General features: G+C 47.4%; 2 protein-coding genes across 2 annotated transcripts in view; one reads left to right on the top strand and one right to left on the bottom strand.

Moving 5' to 3' along the window:
- LOC120839611 (gastrula zinc finger protein XlCGF49.1-like) overlaps window positions 1-13,491 on the top strand; it is a 17,280-nt gene extending 3,789 nt beyond the window's left edge. Inside the window, exon 3 of the mRNA XM_040209922.2 lies at window positions 11,408-13,491. Coding sequence (XP_040065856.1) covers window positions 11,408-11,997 — 590 coding nt within the window. The 3' untranslated portion in view covers window positions 11,998-13,491. The remainder of the gene's footprint in view (window positions 1-11,407) is intronic.
- Window positions 13,110-24,832, bottom strand: LOC120839597. The gene is made up of 2 exons (XM_040209908.3): window positions 24,175-24,832; window positions 13,110-13,132 (listed from the first exon to the last, which is right to left on the bottom strand). Exons 1-2 carry the CDS (start codon window positions 24,830-24,832, stop codon window positions 13,110-13,112), a joined length of 681 nt encoding a protein of 226 aa, XP_040065842.1.

Below are 24,832 nucleotides of genomic sequence, written 5' to 3'. Positions count from 1 at the left end.
CAACATTGGGTATGTCTTCGTCTCGGCAAGCTCTACGGGACTCCTGCAACCGAACAACCTAAACATTAACAATGTGTTCAAGACTGCCATGAGGAACCGCCTGACTCAGTGGTATGCTGGATGTGTACAAGAGGTGATGGAAAAAGGACTAAGTGCAACTGACGTTAAGATGGACTTGCAAGCGAGTGTTATGAAGCCCGTTCATGCAGTGTGGCTGATTGAAGTGTACGCGGATTTTGGGAACCGTAAAGATGTGATATGAATTGGCTGTACTTTGGGAGGAACTGTCTGAAGGTCCCAAATAAAATTCTTGAGGTGAGCGTGAATTACGACTTATTGCATTATTTACTTCAAGATAATTTTTATCTTATGCACATATCGCATATAATGATATTGTGATACTTTTTAATGCATGTTTTCCCGGTGTCTCAATGTTGCTTTTCAATAGGGTGACCACCCGTCATGCAACTTGCGGGACTGTCCCATATTGAAGGCACGTGTCTCACGTTCCGCGAATAATTCTCAAATCTTCAAAATGTCCCGCATTTCACATGTCGCAAAATTCACTCCGCAACTCATAGTGCTGCCGAACAAAGGGGCATGGGGAAGTGCGGAGGTCACCGGTAATCGTGTGAATCGAAATGGTACGCCATTTCCTATCCAAGCGTTGCGGGAAGTGATTGCCGTTCTTGCAGGAGAGCCAAAGCACATGCGCCGTTGTGCCACTCCCTTTGGTGGCAAAATATTGCAAGAAAAATTGCTCGTCAACAGTTTAAATATAAAATATTGTAATTGTTTTCAAATCGCTGTGTCAATGCAAAAAGGTTGCTGTGGATTTTTTTTTGGTGAAGACGGCCACACTCGCAACAGTCAAAAAAGAACATCATGTTAAGAATTTGTGTAGGGCCATGTTGATGAAAGTAAGCAATGACAGCAAACAATAACCCGAAAAAGATTTATTGTTTCTTATTTCCATTTGATGCATTGAGTTCTGATATAGTTGGTTTTTGTTTTCAACTTCGACACATTTAATAACATGTTTGGCATTCAAATAAATATATCACTGGGAGTGGAAATTATTTGAGCTTAATTGCTGCAATACAAGTAGCAGGTGTATAAGGAGTAGGAAATAATAAATGTGTTAACAGAGCCTTGGTTCGTTTTGTGCGTGTTAACAAATTTCCTCTACCCCCTTGCCCCGCTTGTCCTGCATTTAGCTAGCAGGAAGGTTGTCGCCCCTCAAATCAGAGGCGATTTGCGAAATTCGCGAAAGTTGGGTTCACGCGAAAAATAAGTAATTTACAGTAGTTTGATGCTTTCCAATTTCACAAAATTGTTATGCATTTTGCAGTAATGGTTCAAAATGGAAAGATCACAACCATGGGCTGATGAATCATTTGATTGTATATGTATACCGGTACCACGTACCAGCAGAGCTGTTCATAGAGAAATTTTGGTCAATGGGAGAAGCGGGCAGAGTCAAGGCTAGCACCAGATGCAGATAGAGGGCTTGGCATGCTTTCTTGGCCAACCAGAAGGCGAAAAGAGTCCCCAAGCGGTGGTGGCTAGAAACAGTTTTAATAAGGGCATAAGAGTTAGATGTAGTAACTCTCCATGTTTGAAAATAGGGTGTACGTAGTGTTTCGTTCATGATTGTGCAAAAAAATGTAAGAAACGAATGTGCGCTCAAACTGTGTTTTGCTCAGAGTGTGACCGCTCACGCGGCAGATTTCCTGGCTTCAGCGCCTGGCGTACGGATTATGTCGATCATTCCGCTAGTCGCGCCCTTCCACCACGATTTTGGATGACCGTGCTTGAAATGTCTCATGCACCATATTTTCAGTCACCGAGAGTTACTCCGAAGCACTTGTTAATTTCATTTGTCGCGACCACCGTTAGGGCATAATTTCCGGCTTCTGGTTGGGAACATTCTAATTTTTTAAGACACCCTGGAACACGCCCAGCCCGCTTTCGACCAATGGCGCCCTCCTCATTTTCCTCCTGTAGTTCCCTATGAATGGCAAAACTCTCTCTATACACAGCTCTGCGTACCAGGTCTCCTTTGAGTTCTTTGTCTGTGCTTGACTGTTTTGGTAGTACATTTTACAGATATCGTGGCTTTTTCCAACAGTATAACCTCGGCAACTCACGACTTCGGCAAGTTGTGTGTTGAACACTGTGAGCTAAAAGTTCATACAATGAGTAAAGAGATACAAGTGCCTGTGCTTGACTGGAAACGGTCACGTGTTAATGATACTTGAGGTTGAAAGCCTTAGGAATTAATGAGGACGGGGTAGTGTTTTAACAATTCTTCAATCGAGGGTTTTAAAATGGGGATATAATACAAGTTTTGGGATTCTGTGATTTCGTGACCTGTCTCCCTTCCGTGTTGAATCACATACTTCTGGTAATGGATTTGGCCGAGGTCCTTGGTTTTGCGGGCGACGGAAGGAGGGTGGACGATAAAAAGAATTACAGTCACACAGAAGCGATTAGATGATTGTTGGAAATTATCTAGGGAAGATTGAATGATACACAACTAACTAGCACAGCTGGGGACAGGCAGGACAGAGGAAAATTAGAACACTTTCCTTTGCGGCTCCGGTCCAAAGTCTCAACCCTGTCTCCTAGTGGGTCCGGCGCTGGGGTAACGGCGACAAGGTTTGACCAGAGGATTGCTGGGGGAAAGAGGGGGTGGGGGGCAATGTTTTTAGTTTTTTTTGTTTGATCCCCCAAAGGTGATCCTGGTATATCCCACACTGCCCGGGGATAGTTAGGGGGAGAAAAGTGGTGTTAGAACGGTGGGAGGAATCGTATGTTTGTCTTTATAAATTTAGGCTAGAGGGTGCAAGCTAGTGCCTGTTAAAAGGGTATAGCCATTCATATTCATCTATCCATCCATTCCTGTTGCCATATTCATTTTCGGCTGACGGGTGTTGTGTGTGTTTTCCTATGGTGTTCGCGTGCAATGACAAGCGCACATTCAAGTTTGGCTCTGAATGATCGAGCTCGTTGCGAGCAAACATTAATGATTCGACGTTCATCGACCCGTCTGAAACGTATCACCCAACAAACTCAGTAATGTTTAATGAAGAGCAACATTTGCACCATAAGTGACCTGACCCGAGATGACATTGCACACCGCGAGGAGCTACGTCGACATGACCGTGAGTAAACACCTATTCGTACAGTTGCACTTGACTACGCTTAGACAAAGTGCGATAGCAAGTTCCCAGAACATGCGGGCATCGTATATTGCGCACGAGGCTGCTCTTCCAAATAATTGCCATGCTTAAATTCATACTTGGCAGCAGGGACGGCCTGGTGACTGACAATTGTAACTCGACGTAAGTTCCCGCAACGTAGTTAAACGCTAGCTTTGTATAAACCACGGCTACACGACAACAAATTCAGTGATTAGTCTGTCGCACGACATATGTGAAGCACATACGTCCTGGTAGTGTATCGACGTAACTTCATCAAGCGTACTCAAAGTTCAGACAGGCTGCTGTGTGAATCTGGCTGTGCCAACCGAGAAACAGATCGAGCGTGCGAGTGCTTGACGTTTCATGAGATGTGCGATGCCAACGCCTACTCTGGTCACACCTGTGTCCCGCGCCACATGATCATTCCTCGTCTTCTCTTGCAACTTTCCCCTGCTTGGTGGCGCCCCCTGAAGGTATTAGATTTTTGCGGGACACTGACCAGTCCTATCCTTTCTGGTCACTGCGTGGGCATTGCAGGGTTAGTTACTTTCGAACAGTGTATCTTTGTCGTAATTCACAATTGCCTAGGATTATAAAGTGCACTTATCTCCGCATTAATAAACCCAATTAAAACAACTACAAGGTCGTCATTAGTTGATAACTTCATATGTTGAAGAAGTAAATATGATTTGCTAATAAAAACCTCTTGGCCTGCCCGGCTCTGCATCCCATTTTGTTGATGAAGTGATCATTGACACACATTCCACACTACGTCCAGCAATGTTTTGTTGCTACAGCTGTGTTTCGTTAACAAGGCAAGGTCGCATCACCGTCTATGTGCCACGGGCACAGCTACGGTGTTCATCACGCGGGCAACAAAAAATCACTTTCGAGGCTTGGTTTACAACTTCTCACAATCGCATGGTGCATCCTTAAGCACATTACCAGGCGTCTCGGCAGAATGTAACCTATGCACAGAAGCAATAAAAGCACTCTGACTTAAGAGCACAATCTCATACACAAGAGCCAGGTCACTCCAAAACTGGAAATCATTTAGGCAACAAGGTGCCTGGATGACAGAAAATCAGAAGTCGCCAAAAGGTTGTGTATAGCTGCTAAAAAAAAGTGATGTGCTGCGTCTGTGTCGTTTATTTTGTATAAAAAAAAAATTATTGGCCATTATTGTTTTGCTTTTACAGGTATGTTTTTAGTGTTCATCCTATCCAGGAAGAAGACACAAGGACCCGCCAGGCCTGCAGCAAACAGCTTACATGAACTGTTCGAAGTGCAAAGTGTGCATCGCACGCGAAATACAAGGTGACTCATAGCGCTCTCTGCGGGCACCGACGACGCTGGGTGGTACAAGCTGCCACTCAGTTTAAAGGGTTCAGCTGCATGCATTCATCTCTTCATTTTCAGGCGCAGTGAAGTTTGTATCTAATGTTGCAGCGACTTGATGCTCCACTAATGTGCACCGCACTGATTTCAGGGCGATTCTCGATTGCAGATGCTATTTGTCGGCTTAGGCATGGCCACGGTCACGCCGCTTTGATATCTAGGTGTGCGCTGACTTTGAAAAATATTTCCAGCTAGGCGTAAAACGTGGAGCCATGGTGTAAACTGCAAATGAGAGCTTAGCAAAGGCACGCATCAATGAAACTATGTTTCAATATAAAAGTGACTCTACGACGCACGAGAACAGATCGTGGTTTGGCTATGGCCTTGTCCGCTAAGTGCGAACTTGATGGGGAGATTCCGTGATGACCCTGATGACACACCTCGCGATGCCGTGGTCGAGTGGATTTCAAAGCATTGAGTCTGTCACGGGAGGGCAATGACAGGATCTGGAGCTATGAGAGAGGAGGCCTAGCTACTGCACCCCAAGCACTTAACTAGAACTCTGCCCATGGGGACAACAACAATGATGCAGTGCTCTGCTGACGCAGCCAAACGCTGTGTCAGCATTCAGCTGGGGCTCATGTCCTCCTATTGTCCCAGCAGAGGCTCTTTTGTAGCCGCTCTGGCAATGCAGTATTGCACCGTGCTTGCGTCCAGCACCTGCTCAGTGCAAAGGCCGCAGTGGGTTAAGCTTATGAGGTGTGGCAGAAAAGTAATGAGGCTGACCTTGTTTTAACCATCAGTTTTGTTATTTTTACAAATTAAGGTTATCCCCTTTAAGTAGTTCCCTTGGGAAGCGACACACCGAGAGACATACTGTTTCCATTGTTCCTAGCAGTGCCGGAAGGCTTCTGCTGGAATGCCTTTCAGCTCGTAGGTTGCACTCTTCTGGATATTATTCAAGGTACGATAATCCCTCGTTATACACGAACTCAACTCTGTGACGTCACAGCTCGGTGGTGGCACGTCGGTCGCACTTCCGGTCTGGGGCTGTGGGCAGAAGTCCCCATGCCAGACGTGTATTCCTCCATTGTTTTGAAAGAACCAGACAAAAACCTGCCTTCTTGTCAAAACGCCGCGACTGGGGCCGTACCAAAAGTGTCGAGAAGGTTTAAAGGTCAGTTTTCACGCGCTCGGTTCGTTCGAGAATCTGGATATGTGCCGTGAAAAGGGAAAAGCAGACGCCGTCGGACAACGATCGCTTGGGTGGCAAGCACTTTGGGTTGAATTCAGGGATACTTGTGGTCATCAGATTTATTTGTTTTGTTCCAACATGAATGCCAGAAAACAGTCAATTTGTGCGGACCACCTGCAGACTATGTTCAGTGCGCTTTAAAGTTCAAACGACTGCCTGATCGATCAAATTGTCGTCTGCCCTTTCAAATGTTTCTGCTTGTCGTCTGCTCTCTTAGATGACGCCGGCCTGTAGACCAAATGTTGGCTGGGTACTTGCGATAAGAAGTAAGTGCAGGCCTCAAAAGACTTAGATTTGAAGGTTGGTTAGCAGGCTTGATGTAAACAATAGATACAAGGATATGTTGATCATTGTTACCAGTGACAATCACCGACTTGTTATCCCTAATTCACTTGATCCGATTCTGCTTGCGATTTTCAGTATTGACGTCGACCATCTCAGCTAGGCTTCACGCTTTTGCAGCCCGCGCGGCGTCGTGACTGAAAATTGCGAGCAAAATCGCATCATGCGAATCAGGCTTTAGCGTGCATACTGCAGCGTCCACGCGGAATGAGTCGCCACATGTCATGTTATTCACGCAAAGTTTTGTGGTGTAACGAGCCTCGGTATTTTTTTGCTGACGCCGCTCAAGTAGTCGGACATCGCCAGGGAAGAGGTAGAATCAACAATTTGAACGCGACATAGGGCAGGGGGACTCGCACCGACGCCAACAACATCGCATTCCAATGGCTTGTTTATGGCGACAACGAGCTTGCCCACACCCCCATCGCGCATGCGCGGCGCCGGTGGCGTCCGCTAGGGGCGCTTCGGTTTGTTTGTAAACATGAGTTGGTGTATAAGGACGTCAACAGGATGGCAGAAAAATTTTATGTAAGTGGTAATTCGACAGAAGCGATAGAGCCAAAGAAACAGTGCAAGCAGCCTTGAAGGTGGACGGGAACACTCTAACCGTATATTTAATCAAACAAACCTTGATGATGAACATCTCGTTGCTGCTTGACCGAGTAAAAAATAATTCAGTGGAGTTTGCCGATAATTTCATCCGGGCATTAGTTCTCTTTGAACTGCTCCAGGCATCGCAAGAACACTCACCGCTGCTGCACTCCTCTTTGTTTGGAAGCAGCCGTAGGATGTTTTCAGTCTCTGCAGTCGTCGGCATTTAACCGAGGTGCCTCTCTGACATCGGTTCTTGTTTACCCTGGCCGCATTCAAGGTCTACTATCGCAGCATTTGCGGCAGGAGCAACAACGGGAGCGACCGCATTGACAAGTGCGAACGAATCAAAGTTATCCTGAATGGCTTTGCCGACATGTTTTTACACACTCTTGTAGAGATCGTTGCAGCTATAGAAATCATGCGCCGGCTTGGCAAGCATGCTCTTAACCAGATCCATTGTGCATAAAGCGGTTGGCGATCTTACATCTTCGGGTCGTGGGAAGTTTCTGCTGCACGAGTAACTCTTGAACCGTCCAGTATGCCTTGCTTGCTCTGCAAAATGGTGGATAGTGTCGAAGAGCAATTACCGGAATGTCGAATTCTTTGATGATTTCAAACTTGGGACAGCCACTTTTCTGAACCTCGCAGATCTACGCGTCTTTCGGTGAACACTCCCAATCTCCCATACGACGCAAATGTACATGTAATACGCCCCAAGCCCGCCCACGCTGGCGCGCGTGTCGGGGGTTCCTGAAAGGATGATCTCCTCCGCCAACAATTCATTGATGGAGATGGCCGTGTGGTATGGGGTGTTGTCGTGGTGCAGCATCTAAGTGCGTGCAATGGCCGGTGGCAAATGTGCCACCCCCTTCCTGATTTTTTCGAGGACTTTCCTGTGTTCAAATCTCGTGGACGTTAAACCGGTTCAAATTTAACTCACTACTGATCGTTCTTAGTGTTAATCTACGGTCTGACGCCACAAAAGTTTTCACCCTTTCCACGTTGCCGTCTGTTTTTGAGGTCGAAGTCTTCCCGCACGATGTTCGTCTTCCACTTCTCGTCAGCTCCATAAAATGGCCTTGTGCCATTTGAACAATCGTGCCCTGGATAGGGAATGTTCTCCATCTGCCATTTGTAACTTTTAATAAGTCACAGTAGCGGATTCTCCTAGCTTTACACAAAACTTGATGGCTGAATGTTGCTGAAAATTTGCCTGGTTCATTTTCGTAACAGACCTCACAAATGCAACTTTACTTGAGACTCTTAACAACTGTGTAGCAACAGTAGCAGGTTCAAAGTTATACTGTGTCAGTGGCAAGGGCTAACCTAACTGAGACGTGAAGGGGGAAGCAGCAGCGTTGTGGGTTCGAGTACAGTGTTGCCAGTCTCATAATTTTCTGCCACACCTTGTATATCCCCTTACAGCTGCTTTTAAGGGGCCCTCTAATGATTTTTTAACTGGTTGTAAATTTGCGCCGAAACGGACCTTATCGAACATAGGAACACGGAGAAAAGATGTGTTTCTGAAAATTCACATTATTTTGGGGGTTATAGGCGAATTAAAATTACAAAAAGAAGCAAAGCATTTTTTCTCCATGACACAGTAGGAAAAATTTAGTGATTAAAGGGTTTGAGCGAAGCGGATGGCCAATGGGCTGTGGGTTATGCTAATGGCTGCAGTGCCATTGACGTGCACGCGTTGTCGCCTCGTCGCTAAAGCAACTTGCATCGTCAAAGGTTCAGGCTCGGATTAAATCGGCATTGCCATTGTACCTGGGCCGTTTATACTTTGGCGTCGGTGAACCCAACGTGCGCCGGCGTTGATCGATGTTTGTCGTCCGCTTTGCCAAGCCCCGTCATAAAGTCTTAACGCGGTGGTGCCCTCCGTAGCTCTATCTCGCTAATACTCGCGGACAACTTTCTGGAGCCCTGCAGTCAAAGCAAGGGCACTCTTCACTTCCAAATAGCTGCAGAAAGTTGTCCGCAAGTATAGAGATTGAGTATTGATAATGTTTTGCCACCAACGTGGCCAAGCTGGGTCGTATGACTCTATGAGAGGTGGAACTTGAACAGCTGGAAGTGTATAACTGTCGTATCTCTCCTTTGTTGCAGAACTGTTGAGAGACCCTTCAGATGGGACGGCCGAGCGGGAAAGGCTCGGCTTGCAGGAAACAACAGAAGAGTGGTGCATCGACGACCAGAAGGAAACATTCGCGCGAGAATACCTGCAACCCATAGACCACAAGAGTCGTAGAAAGACTAAAACAGGACAGCGGTTCCCGTAATGGACCTTTTGCGAAGTTACCCGAGCGCTGAGGAGTATGTTGGGAACACGCGTAGCACGTGCAGCATGTGCGACCATGTTCGGAGCTTGCTCCTCGGTGCTCGAGTAAGGGCTGGCTTGCACATTTGCGTCTGGGTGTGATAGACTTTCATTGTAACCTCTTGTAGTTGCCTACGACTTTAGGAGACACTGACACCATCTTGTGGGTGGCCCCGGAACACTCCTGGTCGGGGTACAATGCAGAGCGCAAGTTCGTCTGCTTTTTGCACGGGGGTTGCAATGATGTCTCAACGCCGAGCTCTTATTGGCTGATTGAAAAAATAGGGAGTAGACCACAAGACATCTAGCATTGAGGTTTACCCGCTATTCTTTCAATAAAAGCCAATCGGAGCTCGGTGTCGTTGTGACGTCACCGCAACTCCTGCACAAGAAGCAGACGACTTGCTCTCCTTATTAGACTGAAGATTTTGCAGTATTTGCAACATCAATGCACTATGCATAAGACACCGTCGTTTAAAATGTCGGCGATGTTATTTCAGGCCCATGCTGAAAAGGTACTGCATAAAAAGATATATGCATGTTGGGGGGTTCCAAGACTTCCTGACAGACGGTACCAATGTTTTCTCGTAAGCAGTTGCAAAGAGTTGCAACGCAGTTGAATACACTCGAAAGCAAACATGTGAACCACGCTTAATTTTGCAAAAGGTCTATTGCTGCATCCATGCAAAATCAATTTCATTAGGACTAAAATGTAAAAAACAAAAAAAAACAAAAAAAAAAAAACATGTCTAGCGTAATTTTAATATGCTTGTGTCTTCATTGGTAAACTGGGTGAGAGCCACTGTTTTAGTTGTGTTGGTTGTTATGAAAGTTGTGTAGGAATGGTAATAACTTGTTACCGCGTGTGTCGGTTCTTATATTTGAAGCTTCCCTCGTGAACTGCTGGTGTGCCTCTAGCCATGCTTTGTTTGTGGTCTTATGTGCTAGACTGTTTTTGAGACTGTGTGGTGATGTGCTATGTTAATTGTTTAGATTCGTTAGTTTTTTTGTTTTTGTTTTACTGTGCAATGTCAAGCGTGGTTAGGCGTAATCAGGCAAAATCTGTTTATCTTTTGCTTTCCAGCCATGACTGAAGGAGTTAAAATTGAGTTGTTATCACAGTCACTGACATGGTGAGAATGGTAGGGAGGAGCTGCATAAGTTATTTTTTTCCCAAAAAGTTTTTAATTTTTGCGCCTCCAGTGCCAGCTTCCTACCTTTGAGGACGCTTTGTCTCGAGGGTCCATGTGCAGCCAAAGCTTGGCAGAAGGCGTGCTGGAGGCCAGGCGCTTTGAAGACGCACCACGCCATTCTCATTCTTTTAGTGGCTATGCTGTTTCTTATTTTCTGGATATGCTGAATGTCATCTGGTCAAGCTGTTAATACAGCTCTTCGCCCATAGTCATTTCCAGGATGTTTTCTGTAAAGATAGAATGTATTTAATTCAATTTAATTGAATCTTCGTTTTTAAAGATTAGCAGCCGGGGACAGACTGCACAGTTGTTGACCAGCATCCTTTTGAGCAGCTCATTGTACAGTCGTGGACCAAGTGGATGCCATTCATTGTTTTGCCAAACAAATGCTGTACATGTTTTTTTAGAGAATCTGGGTTTGGCTAGCTGCTCTTCGCAAAATTTGCGAAATATTGAGGCTTCAAATAGAATATATCTTGGTAATGTTTCTTTTTTGTCCTTTTTTTTTTATTAGGGTGTTACAAAGGTGTGGTTCCTCCTGAGCATTAAGGCCACTTCACACACGCGACTGGAGAGGCTAGAAGACTGGTTTTAAGCTTCTCGTGACTTTTTACAACCGGGTGCTCTGCTGCACAGCTGTTTTTAAGCACTTGCGAGGGGCCTAAAAACCAATTGTGGCGCAGTCGGTCCTAGCAAAACGCAAGTGTGCGAACCAATGTTTATGCCGTGTTTCACTCTCAAGTCCGACCGCAGCTGATGCTACGTACAATGTGGCCAATCAAGCACTGCCAAAAGCACAATGTCATGGCGGCCATCGTCTTCGGGCAGTTACCAAGGGCAACTAAACGAATGCTGCACAGTGAAGGCACCGTGATCCTGCGCTTTTTCTGCGCGTGATTGGTTCAGCTGGCGACGGCAGACGCACAACGACGACAAGCGCCGTGATGATGCACTTTTGGCGCCGCTTGAGTCGGCCCAATCTGAACGTAGCGTCAGACTTCGGTCGGGCTTCAAGTGGAGCTAAGTAATAAACCATTCTTAACATCCTCCTTGCCTCAGTAAAACCTGAAAAGGAGGACAAACATCTCATTGGGCTTTAGTATCTCGCATAACAACAGTCTCGCATGCCTAGTAACTTTCCCCGTTCGTCACGCAGGCGGGGGAGAGACGCCGTACGCCAAGGCGGCGGGGGTCTTCAGGTGCGGCGAGTGCGAAGGCATGTTTTACTCCCGCAACCACCTGGACAGGCACCGCAGGATGGCGCATCGGAAGATGGTGTACCGCAAGGCGGTGCACCACAAGGCGGAGGGACGGCACCAGTGCCGCCACTGCCCCTTCTCCAGCGACCGCGCGGACGGCGTGGTGGCGCATGAGCGGACCCACACGGGCGAGACGCCCTTTGTCTGCTCCACGTGCGGCAAGGGCTTCACCCAGCAGGGCCACCTGGCCAGGCACCGCCGGGTGCACACGGGCGAGCGTCCGTACGTGTGTTCCGAGTGCGGCAAAGGGTTCACCCAGAACCATGTCCTCATTAGGCACGTGCGGACGCACTCGGGTGCCAGACTGCACTCGTGCCTTCTGTGCGGGTTCAGGGGCGGCGACGCTAACAGCGTGAGGAAGCACGTGATTGCGATGCACTCCAAGGAGTACCCCCACACGTGCGAACGCTGTGGCAAGGGGTTCATTTTCCCGTATGAGCTCAGGGCCCACCTGGCCAGGAAGCACGCCGGCGGAGATCGACAGTAGGGAACGTGCTCTTGCAAATTTTTACTAGAGGTGTACGAGTAATGAAATTTCGGATCATATGGAATATTGTCGAATGGCCACCAGAAATAAATGTTGAATTGCATATTGAATACCAAAACGTTTACTATACAACAGGCTCCTCCATCCTTTCCTCTTAGCACAGAAAACACCCGAGAGGGGACCAGACGAAACAAGGAGGGACTCGCCCCCTCTCTGGCGTTTGCTCTGCTAAGTAGAAAGGGTGAAGGGCTTGGCGGGAACAGCCTGTCCTGGTTTTCTTAGCCTGCAACAGGGTATAGTAGCGCACAAAAAGTAAAAAGAAAAATTAGACTAAGAAAAAAATGCAGCTATGTGTTTACTCTATAACAAAATATGCGGAAAGAAAACCGCTTTTGATTAGCACGAACAAAAACGGTGTTTGTGACTGTCGCACCGGAAAGTTAGAGACGCAGCTAAATAATGTGACCACCCATCCATGGGTGGATACGCAGAGTACGAAGTAAATGGTCGAATACAGCTGATTCGTCGCAATCGGGCGACGTCTTGCACCGTTTATCCGCTGCACCTCGCTTGATGCCGCGGAAGGCGCCATTAGCGGACGAGACTGTTTCAAGTATAGATTTTTGTATTTGGCAATTAAATGTCATATTAGAACCACTCCCTGCATATGCTACTTAACAGCAAGTCACATTGGAGGAAAGTTTGTCCTTTGGCGACAGATGTATCGGCCCTTAACAAGCACATGTTTTTAGTGCACAAGAGATGGCGGCAGGTGACATGAGATATTTGAATTCGAGGACGGCATATGTGGTTTACGGTTTTTCATGGTTTCCTCTTTAGGACTACAGGATACAAGCTATTTTCCATCATATATTTAGTCAGTTAAGGCCTGTTGATGCGTATCTTGAATTCAATTTAGCGGAGACCTGTGCAAGCTATGTCGTCAGATGGACAGCGTTTCTAAATAGATCAGGATTTTTCTCAGAAGAAAATTCAGTCTCAAGTTATTTGAAGTATCAAATACTATAAATTAGAAAGTATAATCGAATTGTTCAGTAAATGAGTATTTGATTCCAATTTGAAACTTGAATATCGCTACTTTTAATGTAAACTTAGGCTGGTTTGACTATGCCACCTGGGGGAGGAGGGGACACAATATTTATCAGGCATATTGCTTCATTCTATTGCTTTATATTGCATCACGTTTACAACTACTGCAAAATTATTTTCTTCCCCAAGAGCTTGAAATTTTTCTGTCGAAGTCGACCAACACTGTTCAAACTTATAGCTTTGTCTAACATCGCCACATACTCTAAGGTTTGCTGAACCAGTCAAACCTCAAGGTTTGAGAAAAGCTTTTGAAATGCTTAGTAAAAAAGGACTAGCTTTGGTCTGGATTTGATTTTAGCTACTGCCAGGTTTTCAAGGCTGCCGTTGTGTGGCGGCGGACGGTTGTGCTCATGATGCTGAAAAGTGCCTCGAAGGAAATGTGTTGCTGGAGAGTTTGTGAATAAATTCCTTTGCCATTACCTCGTTTTCAATGGCAGAGCCGTGTATACAGAGAGTTTGGTCAATGGGAGGCGCGGGCAGAGCCAGGGCGTGCGTCAGACTTGGAAAGAGGGCTTGGCATGCTCTCTTGACCAACCAAAAGCCGAAAAGGATCCCCTAGCGGTGGTAACGAAAAACAGTCTGATCAAAGGTATATGTTCGTAAATGGTTTTAATAAGCGCATCACAGTGAAGTGTTGTAACTCTTCGTGGTTGAAAATATGGTGCACGTCTTGTTTTGATCATGATCATGCAGAAAGATGTAAGAAACGAATGCGCCGCTCAACTCTGTTTTGCTCGGGCAGAGTGTGACCGCTCGGACAGCAGATTCCCGGCTCTCGGCGCTTGGTGTACGAATTATGTCGATCGATCTGCTTTTCGCACTCTTCCACCATCATTTTGGATGAGTGTGATTGGAACATCACATGTACCATATTTTCAGTCAGTGAGAGTTACTCTGATGCAGTTATCAGGTTTGTTTCTCGCGACCACCGCCAGGGTATTATTTCCGGCTTCTGGTTGGTCACATTTGAATTTCTGAAGACGCCCTGGAACACGCCCAGCCCACTTTCGGCCCAGTGGCGCCTCCTCATTTGTCTCTATACACCCCAACGAATGGCCAAACTCTACATATACGGCTCTGTTCAATGGTGGTGCATCCACGCATACGTTTGTGTATATATAAGATAATTAACTTTTAATGCGAAAGCATCAACTATCCCATGGAGCAAAACTAGCAATGTCTGTAACAGCAAAAAAAAAAAAAAAAAAAAAAAAAGAAGCAAAAGAAATGTCTTTTTTTTATGGACTGAGCAAAAGGGCTCCTAAATAGCCATTGGCGGTCGCTTCACGAGAGCGCGCGCTCGTCCGGCGCTCTCGTGCTTAGCAGGGAATTACAAATGAGCGGGAAAAACAGGTGCCGCGCGCTGATTCATATCGGAATAGCCCAAAACGCTGTGACTTTGACCTATGCCAAGCCGCACGTCACAGCGTGCGCGCAAGTTGCCATGGAAACTGCCGTGGCGTCCGTTTTTTGTCGCTCGTGTGTTCCCTGCTAGGCCTGTCCAAACAGGCTACTACTAAAATTGTCGGGCCACACGACTCCTGCAAAAATCGTGAAAATTGAAGCGTCTGGGAGTCGTCGGTCGTATGTCTGTTTGGACACCAGCCAAGCCAAATTTACGACTTTCCTCCTCGCCTCCCCCACTTTTCTTTGACGTCGATGCTCGTCAGACTTGACGTCATACGCCACCTGCCAATGGTGTGCCTGATGCCTCTCTCCCGCGGCTCACCCCCCGACTACCGGACGCTTCAATTTTGACGATTTTTGCAGGAGTCGTGTGGCCTGCCGATTTTTATAGAGGCCTGTTTGGACAGGGCTTTAGGCGTTGCCGAAGAGATGGGAAGGGGGCTGGGCTGGGCTCGCCGGCCGCAACTTCGGTAGTAAAGAAACGTGGCCGTCGACGCCAGTGCGCATGCCTTGCATGTGACGTCATATGACACTATACCGGCCGCCATTGCTCCGTACCACGCTCCTGTGCCCGTACCTTCTGCAGCATACATTTCGCGAAATCGCCTTGCGGAGAAGAGATTCAGTGGTGCCGGATTCAGTGGTGCTGCATTAGAGCAGAGTAGCGCAATCTAGAACGCCATGTCGACGACCAGCGGCGAACGCCCGAGGGTTCCAACTCCGGTCGTCACAAATGCATGGGGAACGTGAGAAAATCGTTTCTTGAATATTTTGAGGATATACGGAACGACATTAGTTTCTGACATAATAAAGGAACAGTTTACAATAATTTGTGCTAGGTTGTGTGCCATGTAAGAACGTGATTATTTATTATTATTTTTTAAAGTGGCTGACCGGCATCATGGCAGCAGACGACGCAATGACGCCACACCGTTCACATAGTCGTCTGCTTCAAACCCCATTGCCCTGGAAATTGCCTTCTCAAAATTTTTACGCGCATCCAATATTATGAAAACTTTGATAAAGTGTCGAGTGCTTTACCAACTTCACGACAGACTAGTTTCGAAAAGTGTGAGCTCGGCGTTTATTTTTTGATCATCCGTGTGGCGTCGATCTTCATGTGTTCTCCCATTAAGCGGACGCCTTCTGGAACTCTGAGTACCACGTGACTCGCACCGAGCTGCTCTGTCGGCCATGTCAGCAAAACACGCGTATCAAAGGATTGCGTGCGTTACTTTGCTCCGTAGGAGCTATTAGCCCCGAGAAGTTCGCGTGGCGCCCCCTTACGGCAAACCGGGGTGACGTCACGCGAGGAGAGAATTTTTTCCCCGACTCGCCCCACTCGCCCTGTGGAGGCTGTGACAACGCTAGCTGTCGGCGCGCTCGTTTCTATTTAATTTTTTTAGCGTGTTTTTCGTTGGAAGTGTAAATTTTTATATGTTCCTTTATTGACGTATGGCCTGTAGCTACAGGCGAAACTTCAACCAACATTTTAAGCGTGGTTGATAGGGCAGGCAACGCATGAATCGCAGCTGGTATATGAAAATAAAGAAATATGGCCACAATTGCAGGAGCATCACTATAGATTTACATTTCGCACAATAAATGCTGCTGATGGTCTGAATGAATTGGCAGGTTATGTATACTATTTTTTTGTATATGTTTTTAAACAAGATCGCCGAAGCAGAAAAGCTGCATGCTGCTCGAGCAACGTGCTAAATACAGTCTGGGCCATGGGGAGAGAATCACAAGTAAGACAGCCCAAGTGCAGGGGCAAAGTAAAAAAACAAGGAACATTTATTATATACATTGCTCGCATTTGACCTTTGCTGGATTCGGATAGTATTTCAATGGACTACAGGGTGGTATCTGCGGACTTGTTTATATCACCCCTCAAGTAATGCATCACAAACGTAAACGAAGGTGTCTAGCTCGTTATTAGTCCCTTAAGCCCTAAAATTGAGATTTTACTTAAATCGGATTGTCCTGCAGCTAAAATACCCGAAGCTATTCTCACCCAGACTGTCGCCCTTCAGAGGTTCCACATTTTCTGCTACTGGTGCTGCATTTAGCACTGGACAGACGTTCGAATGCTTGCTTTTACTCCTGTTTTCCTCTGTTGTCAAAGAGTCCAGCTGTAGGGAGTTTGGAGGCTGAGGAAGCTTTTGGAGACCTGCAGCAGTGCCTCTTTTAATTGGAAATGACAATTCAGACTAAACGGTGTATTTTCCGAATACCCAAGGCTGGAATAAAAATGTAAAAAAAAAAAGTATAAACATTCCAAATTACGGCACTATTGCTGTGCATATTTTGGGCAGTTCAATACATATACAGACAACTGGGGGCAATTCGGCCGTTTCTGCAGCTAAAATACAAACTAATTTCCAGTAATTGAGCATCTAAGAAATATGCCTACATACTTTTATAAACTATATAATTAATTCACGAAGAAGCTACATTTATTTAAAACAACCCTGTTCCATGAGCACTTCAAAGATAATCAAACACAGGGCCTTTAAAACATCTGCGAACCAGCGCATGCAGAGTGGCAGCGCAAAGTCGGGGTCGCGAGCTAATTTGCCGACCACCCAAAGGCCCATGATATAAATGCCACTTCAAATGCCTTGAAAGCGGGATGCAATATCGTCCTAAATCATGAACACGCAAGGAACAGAATTCCAGCATCTGAAACACTTGCGCCACCGCTTCACCGATCCCTCGCAAAATTGCCTTGCGTCGTGTGGACGGACGGGGAGGTTCATTGGCGGAATTGCCTCCGCCGATAGCTTTTGGGATTTGTAACCCAATTTTAAAGGTAAAAGGGACAAGCAGGCTTATAAAATGTACGGAAGCACATCAATATCGGCCTAACTCAACGTCTTGTACACCGGGTAAACGAAGTCCAGCTCCTCGAAGAGCTTGCGGCACACAACGCCAAACCAGGAAACCGGTGCTGGGAAGCGAGCCGATGCGAGATCGTGGAGCGGAGTCCTCCGCCTGACGTCACGGTACACCTCACCCGATCAGGGCGCGGCGACCGCAGTGACGCTTGTGTTTGCTCTCGGGGCTCACCCGCCGGCAATATGAAGGTGAACACCTTACCTGGTTTCTTGCCTGTTTTACGGTTCCCTAAAGCTATATTAACTCTCAACGTCTCAAAGGGTAGTGGCTTGGGGGTCTACACTTTGCGTTCTAGCCCTCTTCTGGAACAGAGCTTGTTCCAAAACTTACAGGAGCGTCAAAAGCAAGAAGTGGGCTGTTCACCTTCATATCGCTCATGGGTACGGCCGGTGGAACATGGTACATAGCAATGGCTGCGGACGTGACGTCAATGACGAAATAAGGGAGCGGAAGAACGACGTTCATGCTTTCGCATTCACAACTCGTAAGAAGTGCTTAGGTGTCCTTGGAATTTTTAAAAATTAAACATATCTTTTTCTTTATCTTTGAGGAAGAGGGTGAGAATTGGGCGAATGCCGTCTTCACCATGTCATAATCTCGTTATGTTCGGTGGACATTAGATGAACGTCGGGTAAGCTGACTTGACTAGTGAACTCATATTTGTTAGGTAATGCCAGAACTGCAGTATTAAATGCAATGACTTAAAGGCCAGACCAATTTGAAGGTTTTGAAAAATCGGATTTGTTTGATTTAAATCTGATTAATTTAATTCTTAATCAGATTTTTTGATTGAAATTAGATGAATTTCATTTTTAATAATTGTAGCTAGGGTAGTTGAGTCATATTACTAGATGTATTTTTAAAAGTGGCAGATTGGTCATCTCGTCCGATCGCTGAAAACAATATGGGAACAACATTTACTGTAAATAACTAAATTTAAAGCACAGTCTAATTAACAACCGTTTCTTGTAAGCCTCGCCATGCTACAACAAAAGCTTTATTTTCCTGTTGCGTTTTGATTTGCTTGTAATAGCAGATTACGTACTTGACCAACGAAATAGAAGGTACAAAGACCGTCTTTGGCTCGTGTTCATCACATTCGGATATAAATATTTCTTGATTATTCTTTATAAACAAATGCCAGCAAATGTAAAATAATAAACAAACGGGAAAAATTATTTAGGATTATTTTCGCTGGAAAGTTTTGGTTTAAATCACAAAATCGGGCATAATATAAATCATCTTGATTTTTGTTCTCCACCCTAATTTGTAATGATAGACGCTCTAGCGGATATGCTGACTTTCGCTGGCATTGTACAGAAATTATTTTTACAAGCTAAATAAACTACCGAGTGTAAATGGGTGAAGGGGAGACAGGCTTTATCTCAACTGAAGTGTAACACTCTGGTTCATATTTTCAACCCTTTTTAATAACCATTATAAAGGAGCCTACCCTGACCAGAGCCTTAGTTCTAAAAAGAAGGCCCTCTATTTTGCACCCGTTCTATTGTTATTACTAAAAGTAATATGTAATATGCTGCTGTCTCCAGTCGTCTACAGAAGAACTCCTTTAGCGGTGCAATCGTTTTTTTTTTTTTTAATATCCAAGTATTAGCAAATGTTAGCACCTGCCCCATAAGCGTGAGTCTTTTTCAAACATTATTTTGCCTGCTAGGAAACCTGATACAAAAGGTCAAATGTTGCTTCTATCATAATTACCACAAGACCATTCACTTTTTAAATAATGTTGTTCATTATTTCCTTTGCGGGGGAGTGAGGAGTACGAAGAAAAGTCTGCATGAATCAGCCTGAGGAGGTTCCCATTGCTAAACCTCGCAACAACACAAATAAAATGAACACGACTAAAAACGAATATCGGGAAGGGGTTGGAGGGGGGGGGGGGGGGCAAGTTGTGTGGAGCAACGAGGTGGTTATTTGGGCATGTTGGTCCATGGTCTTGAAACGTATAAAAGCGCCAAAAGCAACGAAGACGAAATGAGACAAACCATACGCATTATTCTCCCCCTTCACTGTTGTAGATGCTCCTGTCTGCCGGTGTTGCATGATGTGAAGATTCTTGACAGGTGTAAAGATAAAACGAGCAGAGTACTACATGACGCAATTCAGTATTCAGGCTAAGTAAGGTTAAAAATTGTGTGAGTGAGGCATCAATCCCCCTTCCAAATAGAGTTTGATTTTATGCTGTGCGCCGATGTTATGCTTAGTGATGGACCGAATCTGCCTAACTTCAAATTCGGAAAGTTCGGCAACTGCAAAACTTTCGAAGGAAAGTTCGGCAAAGATTTGGCGAATATTCGGCAAACCTCCGCGAACGTGCGAGAACACGAAAAGTGGACGCCGTGCGGTCATGTCTGTTGTGTTGCTGCCGACGCAGCCGAAGTGACACTCTCCAGTACCGGTGCAGAACAACCTTATCTTTATTCGTGCCTGCTCTTTTATAACCCTCGCGATAGTGGCGCTGCCACAACAGTTCCCCCCCTCAAGAAAAGAAAAATGACAGGACAAAAAAATATTTAGATTCAAGATAACACAACCACGAACACTTAATATAACACAAAATCGTCCAGTCTTCGAGGCCTTGATGTCTGCCTGGCAGATCTCCGTAGTCCTGATGGGGCGACAGATGACTCCGATGACGGTACCGCTCTCTCCGATGTTGTGCGAGGTGACTGTCGTGCAACTGGGAACGGTGTCTCGGGAACATCTTGCGATGTCGCGTGCGGTGACTGTGGGAGCGCGACCCTGGGTGCCGGTGGTGCCCTTGGTGAGGATGAGGTCGCTAATGGTGCTTCAAACCATGGCAAACAGGGCAACCTGCGGGGATGACTGATCGTTGGACCTCACGAGCCTCCGCCGGTTTTATACCCTGCCGTCCTGGGGAAGGTACGCGTCTTTTCCCTGGTGCTCCACCACCTTTTTGGGCGCCGAGTAGCTGGTGCTGCCTTTTGAAACGTTACCCGGCAGTTTGATCCGAACACTCTCCCCCTGCTTGAACAGGCTGGCCTTGGCTCCACGGCTGTTGTTCGTGTATGCCTTGGACTTTCGTTGGTACTGGGCCACCCGTTCTCGTAGCCCTGCAAGACTTCTTGTCGGGTTGCTAAAGAAGTCTCTGGATGGTCCACCCACGATGTCCAGCTTCGTCCTGGGGTGACGCCCGTGTAGCAGGAAGGCTGGTTTCTCGCCTGTTGCTGCGTGAGGAGTACAACGATAGACGCCAAGATGTTCTAGCACGGCGTCCTTCAGAGGACGCTTGCTGCTCTTGTATACTGAGTTGCACAAAGTCTTTGAAGACACGGTTAAAACGCTCGATCTGGCAATTGCTCTGTGGAATATGATACACTGAGGAAAAGGTGTGCTTCACTCCACGCTCCTGCAGGAATGCTTCGAACTCGGCCGAGACGAACTTAGGCCCGTGATCACTGACCAGTTCGGTGGAGTAGCCCTCGCGGCTGAACACCGACCGTAGAAAGGCAATTATTTTTCCTGGCGTCACCAAACTCGTCAGGCGCACCTCCGGCCACTTGCTGAAATAGTCAATTAAAGTGACAGCATACCGACAATCGCTTGGCCGTCTGGAAAACGGTCCCACGATATCCACACCAAGTGTCTCCCACGGAGCAGACGGGAACTCGGCCGGATGTAAAGGAGGCACGACCGGTTTTGCTGATTTGTCGACTGCTTGACAAAAACTGCAATACTTGACGGCCGTCTCAATGTGCCTGTCCACGCCAGGCCACCAATACGTGTCGCGCACACGCTGTTTGGTTCTTGTAATCCCAGGATGAGCCTTGTGCGCAAGCTCCATTATCTTCGCCGTAAGAGCGGTCGGAACCACAGCACGATCTCCCCTAAACAACAGGTCTTCACTCATGGAAAGTTCTTCCGTCACTTGGGAGAATGGTGCCATGTCTGGAGGCAACTCCTTCTTCCGTGGCCACGTACGTGCTAGTTGTCCACGCCACCACCTGCTGCAGACGGCTGTCGTCCAGAGTCTCTTTGGCAAATTTCTGCTGCGATACACACAGCGAAATAGCGCACACAACCTCATCATCACACGGTGTTTCGTTAGGTCCTTCCAGAGGCATCCGTGAAAGGGCGTCTGCCACAAAGTTGTCCTCTCCTTTCTTGAAAACCATGCTGAAACTGTATTCAAGCAACCGAGCATACCACCTTGCCATCCTAAAAGGGCGCTGGCCAGTTCCCTGAGAGTTCAACAGTGTCAGCAGTGACTGATGATCTGTTTGGAGCGTAAAATGGCGACCCCACAAGAAAACACGCCAATGTTCGCACGCCCACATGCAGGCCAACGCCTCCCGTTCTCCCGCAGAGTACTTACGCTCTTGCAATGTCAAAGTTCGGGATGCAAAAGAAATGGTCACCAGGTCTTCCCCTTTCGTCCGTTGCAGAACAGCTCCAAGGCGTCGGTCGTCACGTCCACGGGTAGCTTGGGGTAGAACATCTGAAGTGGCCTACAGGAAAGCAGAGACTTCAGCCGCTGAAAACTTTCTTCCCGAACTGCTGTCCAGCAGAAGGGTTCTTCCTTGCGTAGAAGTTCTCGCAATGGTTCCGCCAACTCCGCATACCGTGGAATAAACTTCGCATAATAGCCGACCATACCCAAGAATGAACGTAGCATGGCTTTGCATGGGCAACACCCCCCGTTCACTGACGACGTGTCTTGGGAACGTGAGTTCGCGAACGTTGAAGATGCATTTGTTGTTCAACCTCAAGCCCGCTTCGTCGATGCGGCGGAGGACTTCGTGCACATTTCTGAGATGCTCTTCCTCCGTTTCACCAAAAACAATGATGTCGTCCAGGTAGCAGAGAACTTTCTTGCACCCCTTCAGGATTGTAGTCATCATCTTTTGGAATGCAGCAGGAGCAGAGGCCAATCCGAAGCAAACCCTGGTGAAACAAAAAAGACCCTCATGTGTGAGGAACACCGTTAGGTCTCGGCTTTCTTGACTCAGGACGAGCTGGTGGTACGCGCTGGATAAATCCATCTTCGAAAAGTACCTTGCCCCGACGAGCGCTTGAAGCAGTTCCTCCGTGTGAGGCAATGGGAAACTGTCCACCACAACAGCCTTGTTCACTTCCCTCAAATCGACGCAATGTCGTACCTTTCCATCCTTCTTTTTCACTGCAACGATCGGCGATACCTATTCCGAAGCGTCAATTTTCTCCATAATGGTCGCGCCTGTAAAAGTCGTTGGAGCTCTCTCGAGACCTCGTCTCTGACAGCAAAAGGAAGTCTTCGCAACTTGACAGACACGGGTTCAACTCCCTGACTCGTCTTCGCTGTGTGAGCGAATCCCTTCGCAGTACCGAGCGTTCCGTCGAACAGATGAGCAAATTTCCCAACCAGCTCCGGAGGCAGGCCCGAATTCACGCATGTAGTGTTGAAACACCTCAATGCCTGACTACTGATTTCGAGGGACAAGCAAGCGACGGCGTCGATTTCAAGTACGAGGGTGGTCCGATAAGTACTTAGACTACAAAAGAAAAACGAAAATTTTGGAAAAGTGGCGATTTATTTTTCTCTATAGTCACCTTTTAGTTCGGTGCACTTGACCCAGCGATGCTCCAACTTCTTTAACCCATCTGAAAAATATGTTTTCTCGAGGTCTGCAAAATAGGGTTCCGTGGTGGTGATAACCTCCTCATTTGACTCAAATTTCTGCCCGGCGAGTGACTTTTTCAAGTTTGGAAACAAAAAGAAGTCGCACGGGGCCAAATCTGGAGAGTACGGTGGATGGGGCAGAAGTTCGTAGCCCAATTCAACCAATTTGGCCGTGGCGAGGGCGGAGGTGTGAGCCGGTGCGTTGTCATGGTGGAAGAGCACCTTTTTCTTCGCCAAATGGGCCGTTTTTTCTGCAATTCGGTGTCCAATTGGCCCAATAATTCGGCATAGTACAGCCCTGTGACTGTTTTGCCCTTCTCCAGGTAGTCGATGTAGATCACACCGTGTGAATCCCAGAAAACGGTGGCCATCCCCTTTCCGGCCGATAGAACAGTCCTCGCCTTCTTCGGAGCACGTTCGCCGGGTAAAGTTCACTGTTTTGACTGTTCCTTGGTCTCTGATGTGTACCAGTGTATCCATGTTTCGTCGATGGTCGCGAAACGACGCAGAAATTTCTTCGGGTTGCGCTTAAACAGCGTCAAACACTGCTCTCAAGTGGCCTCACGGTTGCGCTTGTTGTCTGGAGTGAGCAAACGCGGCACCCATCGCGCCGACAGCTTTCTCATGCCCAAAATTCCATGCAGGATATGACCCACGCGATCTTCTGAGATGCCTACTGTCTCAGCTATCTCGCGCACCTTCAATCGGCGGTCTGCCAATACGAGATCGTGGATTTTTGTAACATTATCCTCCGTGGTAGCCGTTTTCGGGGCACCTGGGCGTGACTCATCAAAAGCCGACGTGCGACCGCGTTAAAACGCGTTAAACCGATTTTTGACGGTCGCCATCGAAGGATAAGCGTCACCGTACACAGCGTCCAAGCGCTCTTTGATTTCACTGCGCGATTTCCCTTCCAAAAAACAAGAATCGAGCAACTTCTCTGATAGCGCGGCCTTCGTTACCGCGTCCGGCGGTACTCTTGCAAACAGCACGAAAATGTCCGACTTTTCCGCACGCAGCGCACGCTTTGCCTCTTGCTTTACACTTAGCAGAATTCGCGAGATGTCCCGACGACCCGCAACGGTAGCACTTTTTTCCAGTAGACGATGAAGGCTCACCTTCCCGTAAACGCGGTGGTCGTTTGACGTTCAGTGTAATCTTAGCGTCCACCCTTTGCACCGCTGAAAACGATACGAGTTTCTTGGAGTAGCGGACTGCTTCTTCGACCAGACGCCCGATGACCAGCGCCCGGTCCAGCGTGAGACCAGAACCTTCCAGAAGAAGGCGTTCTCGTAGCTGCTGGCTTGAAGTCTTTGCTACCAGCTGGTCTCGGATGAACTCGTCCGCCATGGATCCAAGTTCGCAGTTCGGGCACAGGTCCCGTAGTTCGGCAACAAATGCGTCGATGGATTCCCTGGGGAGCTTTGCTCGCTGCCCGAAGCGGTTTCGTGCCACGACCACATTGGCAGTCGCCGCGAAGTAGTTCTCCAAGGCCGCCAGAGCGACATCGTACTCGTCCGGTGCAGCGGGAGACTGCTTGGCTGCAGGAGGTTCACTGGGTTCCGGTACTGGAGGGAACGTCTCAGGAAGAGTATAAAAGATTCTTTGGCCCTCCACCCCGAGGCAGTGTAAAAGTGGGGCCTTCGTCCGAGCAGGTCCGTGGGCGTCGCCTCCCGTGGCCAGCAGGTAGTTGTTGAACACCCGCCGCCATTGCTTCCATGGAACAGCAGGTTTCCCGGGAGCGGGCAGGAAGGGGGGCGGCACCGCGAGGCTCAT

Source organism: Ixodes scapularis, unplaced genomic scaffold, assembly GCF_016920785.2.
Source record: "Ixodes scapularis isolate PalLabHiFi unplaced genomic scaffold, ASM1692078v2 PGA_scaffold6__148_contigs__length_123643588, whole genome shotgun sequence".
Lineage (NCBI taxonomy): Eukaryota > Metazoa > Arthropoda > Arachnida > Ixodida > Ixodidae > Ixodes > Ixodes scapularis.
The sequence above is the reverse complement of the archived record's forward strand: the minus strand, read 5'-3'. Positions and strand labels throughout refer to the sequence as shown.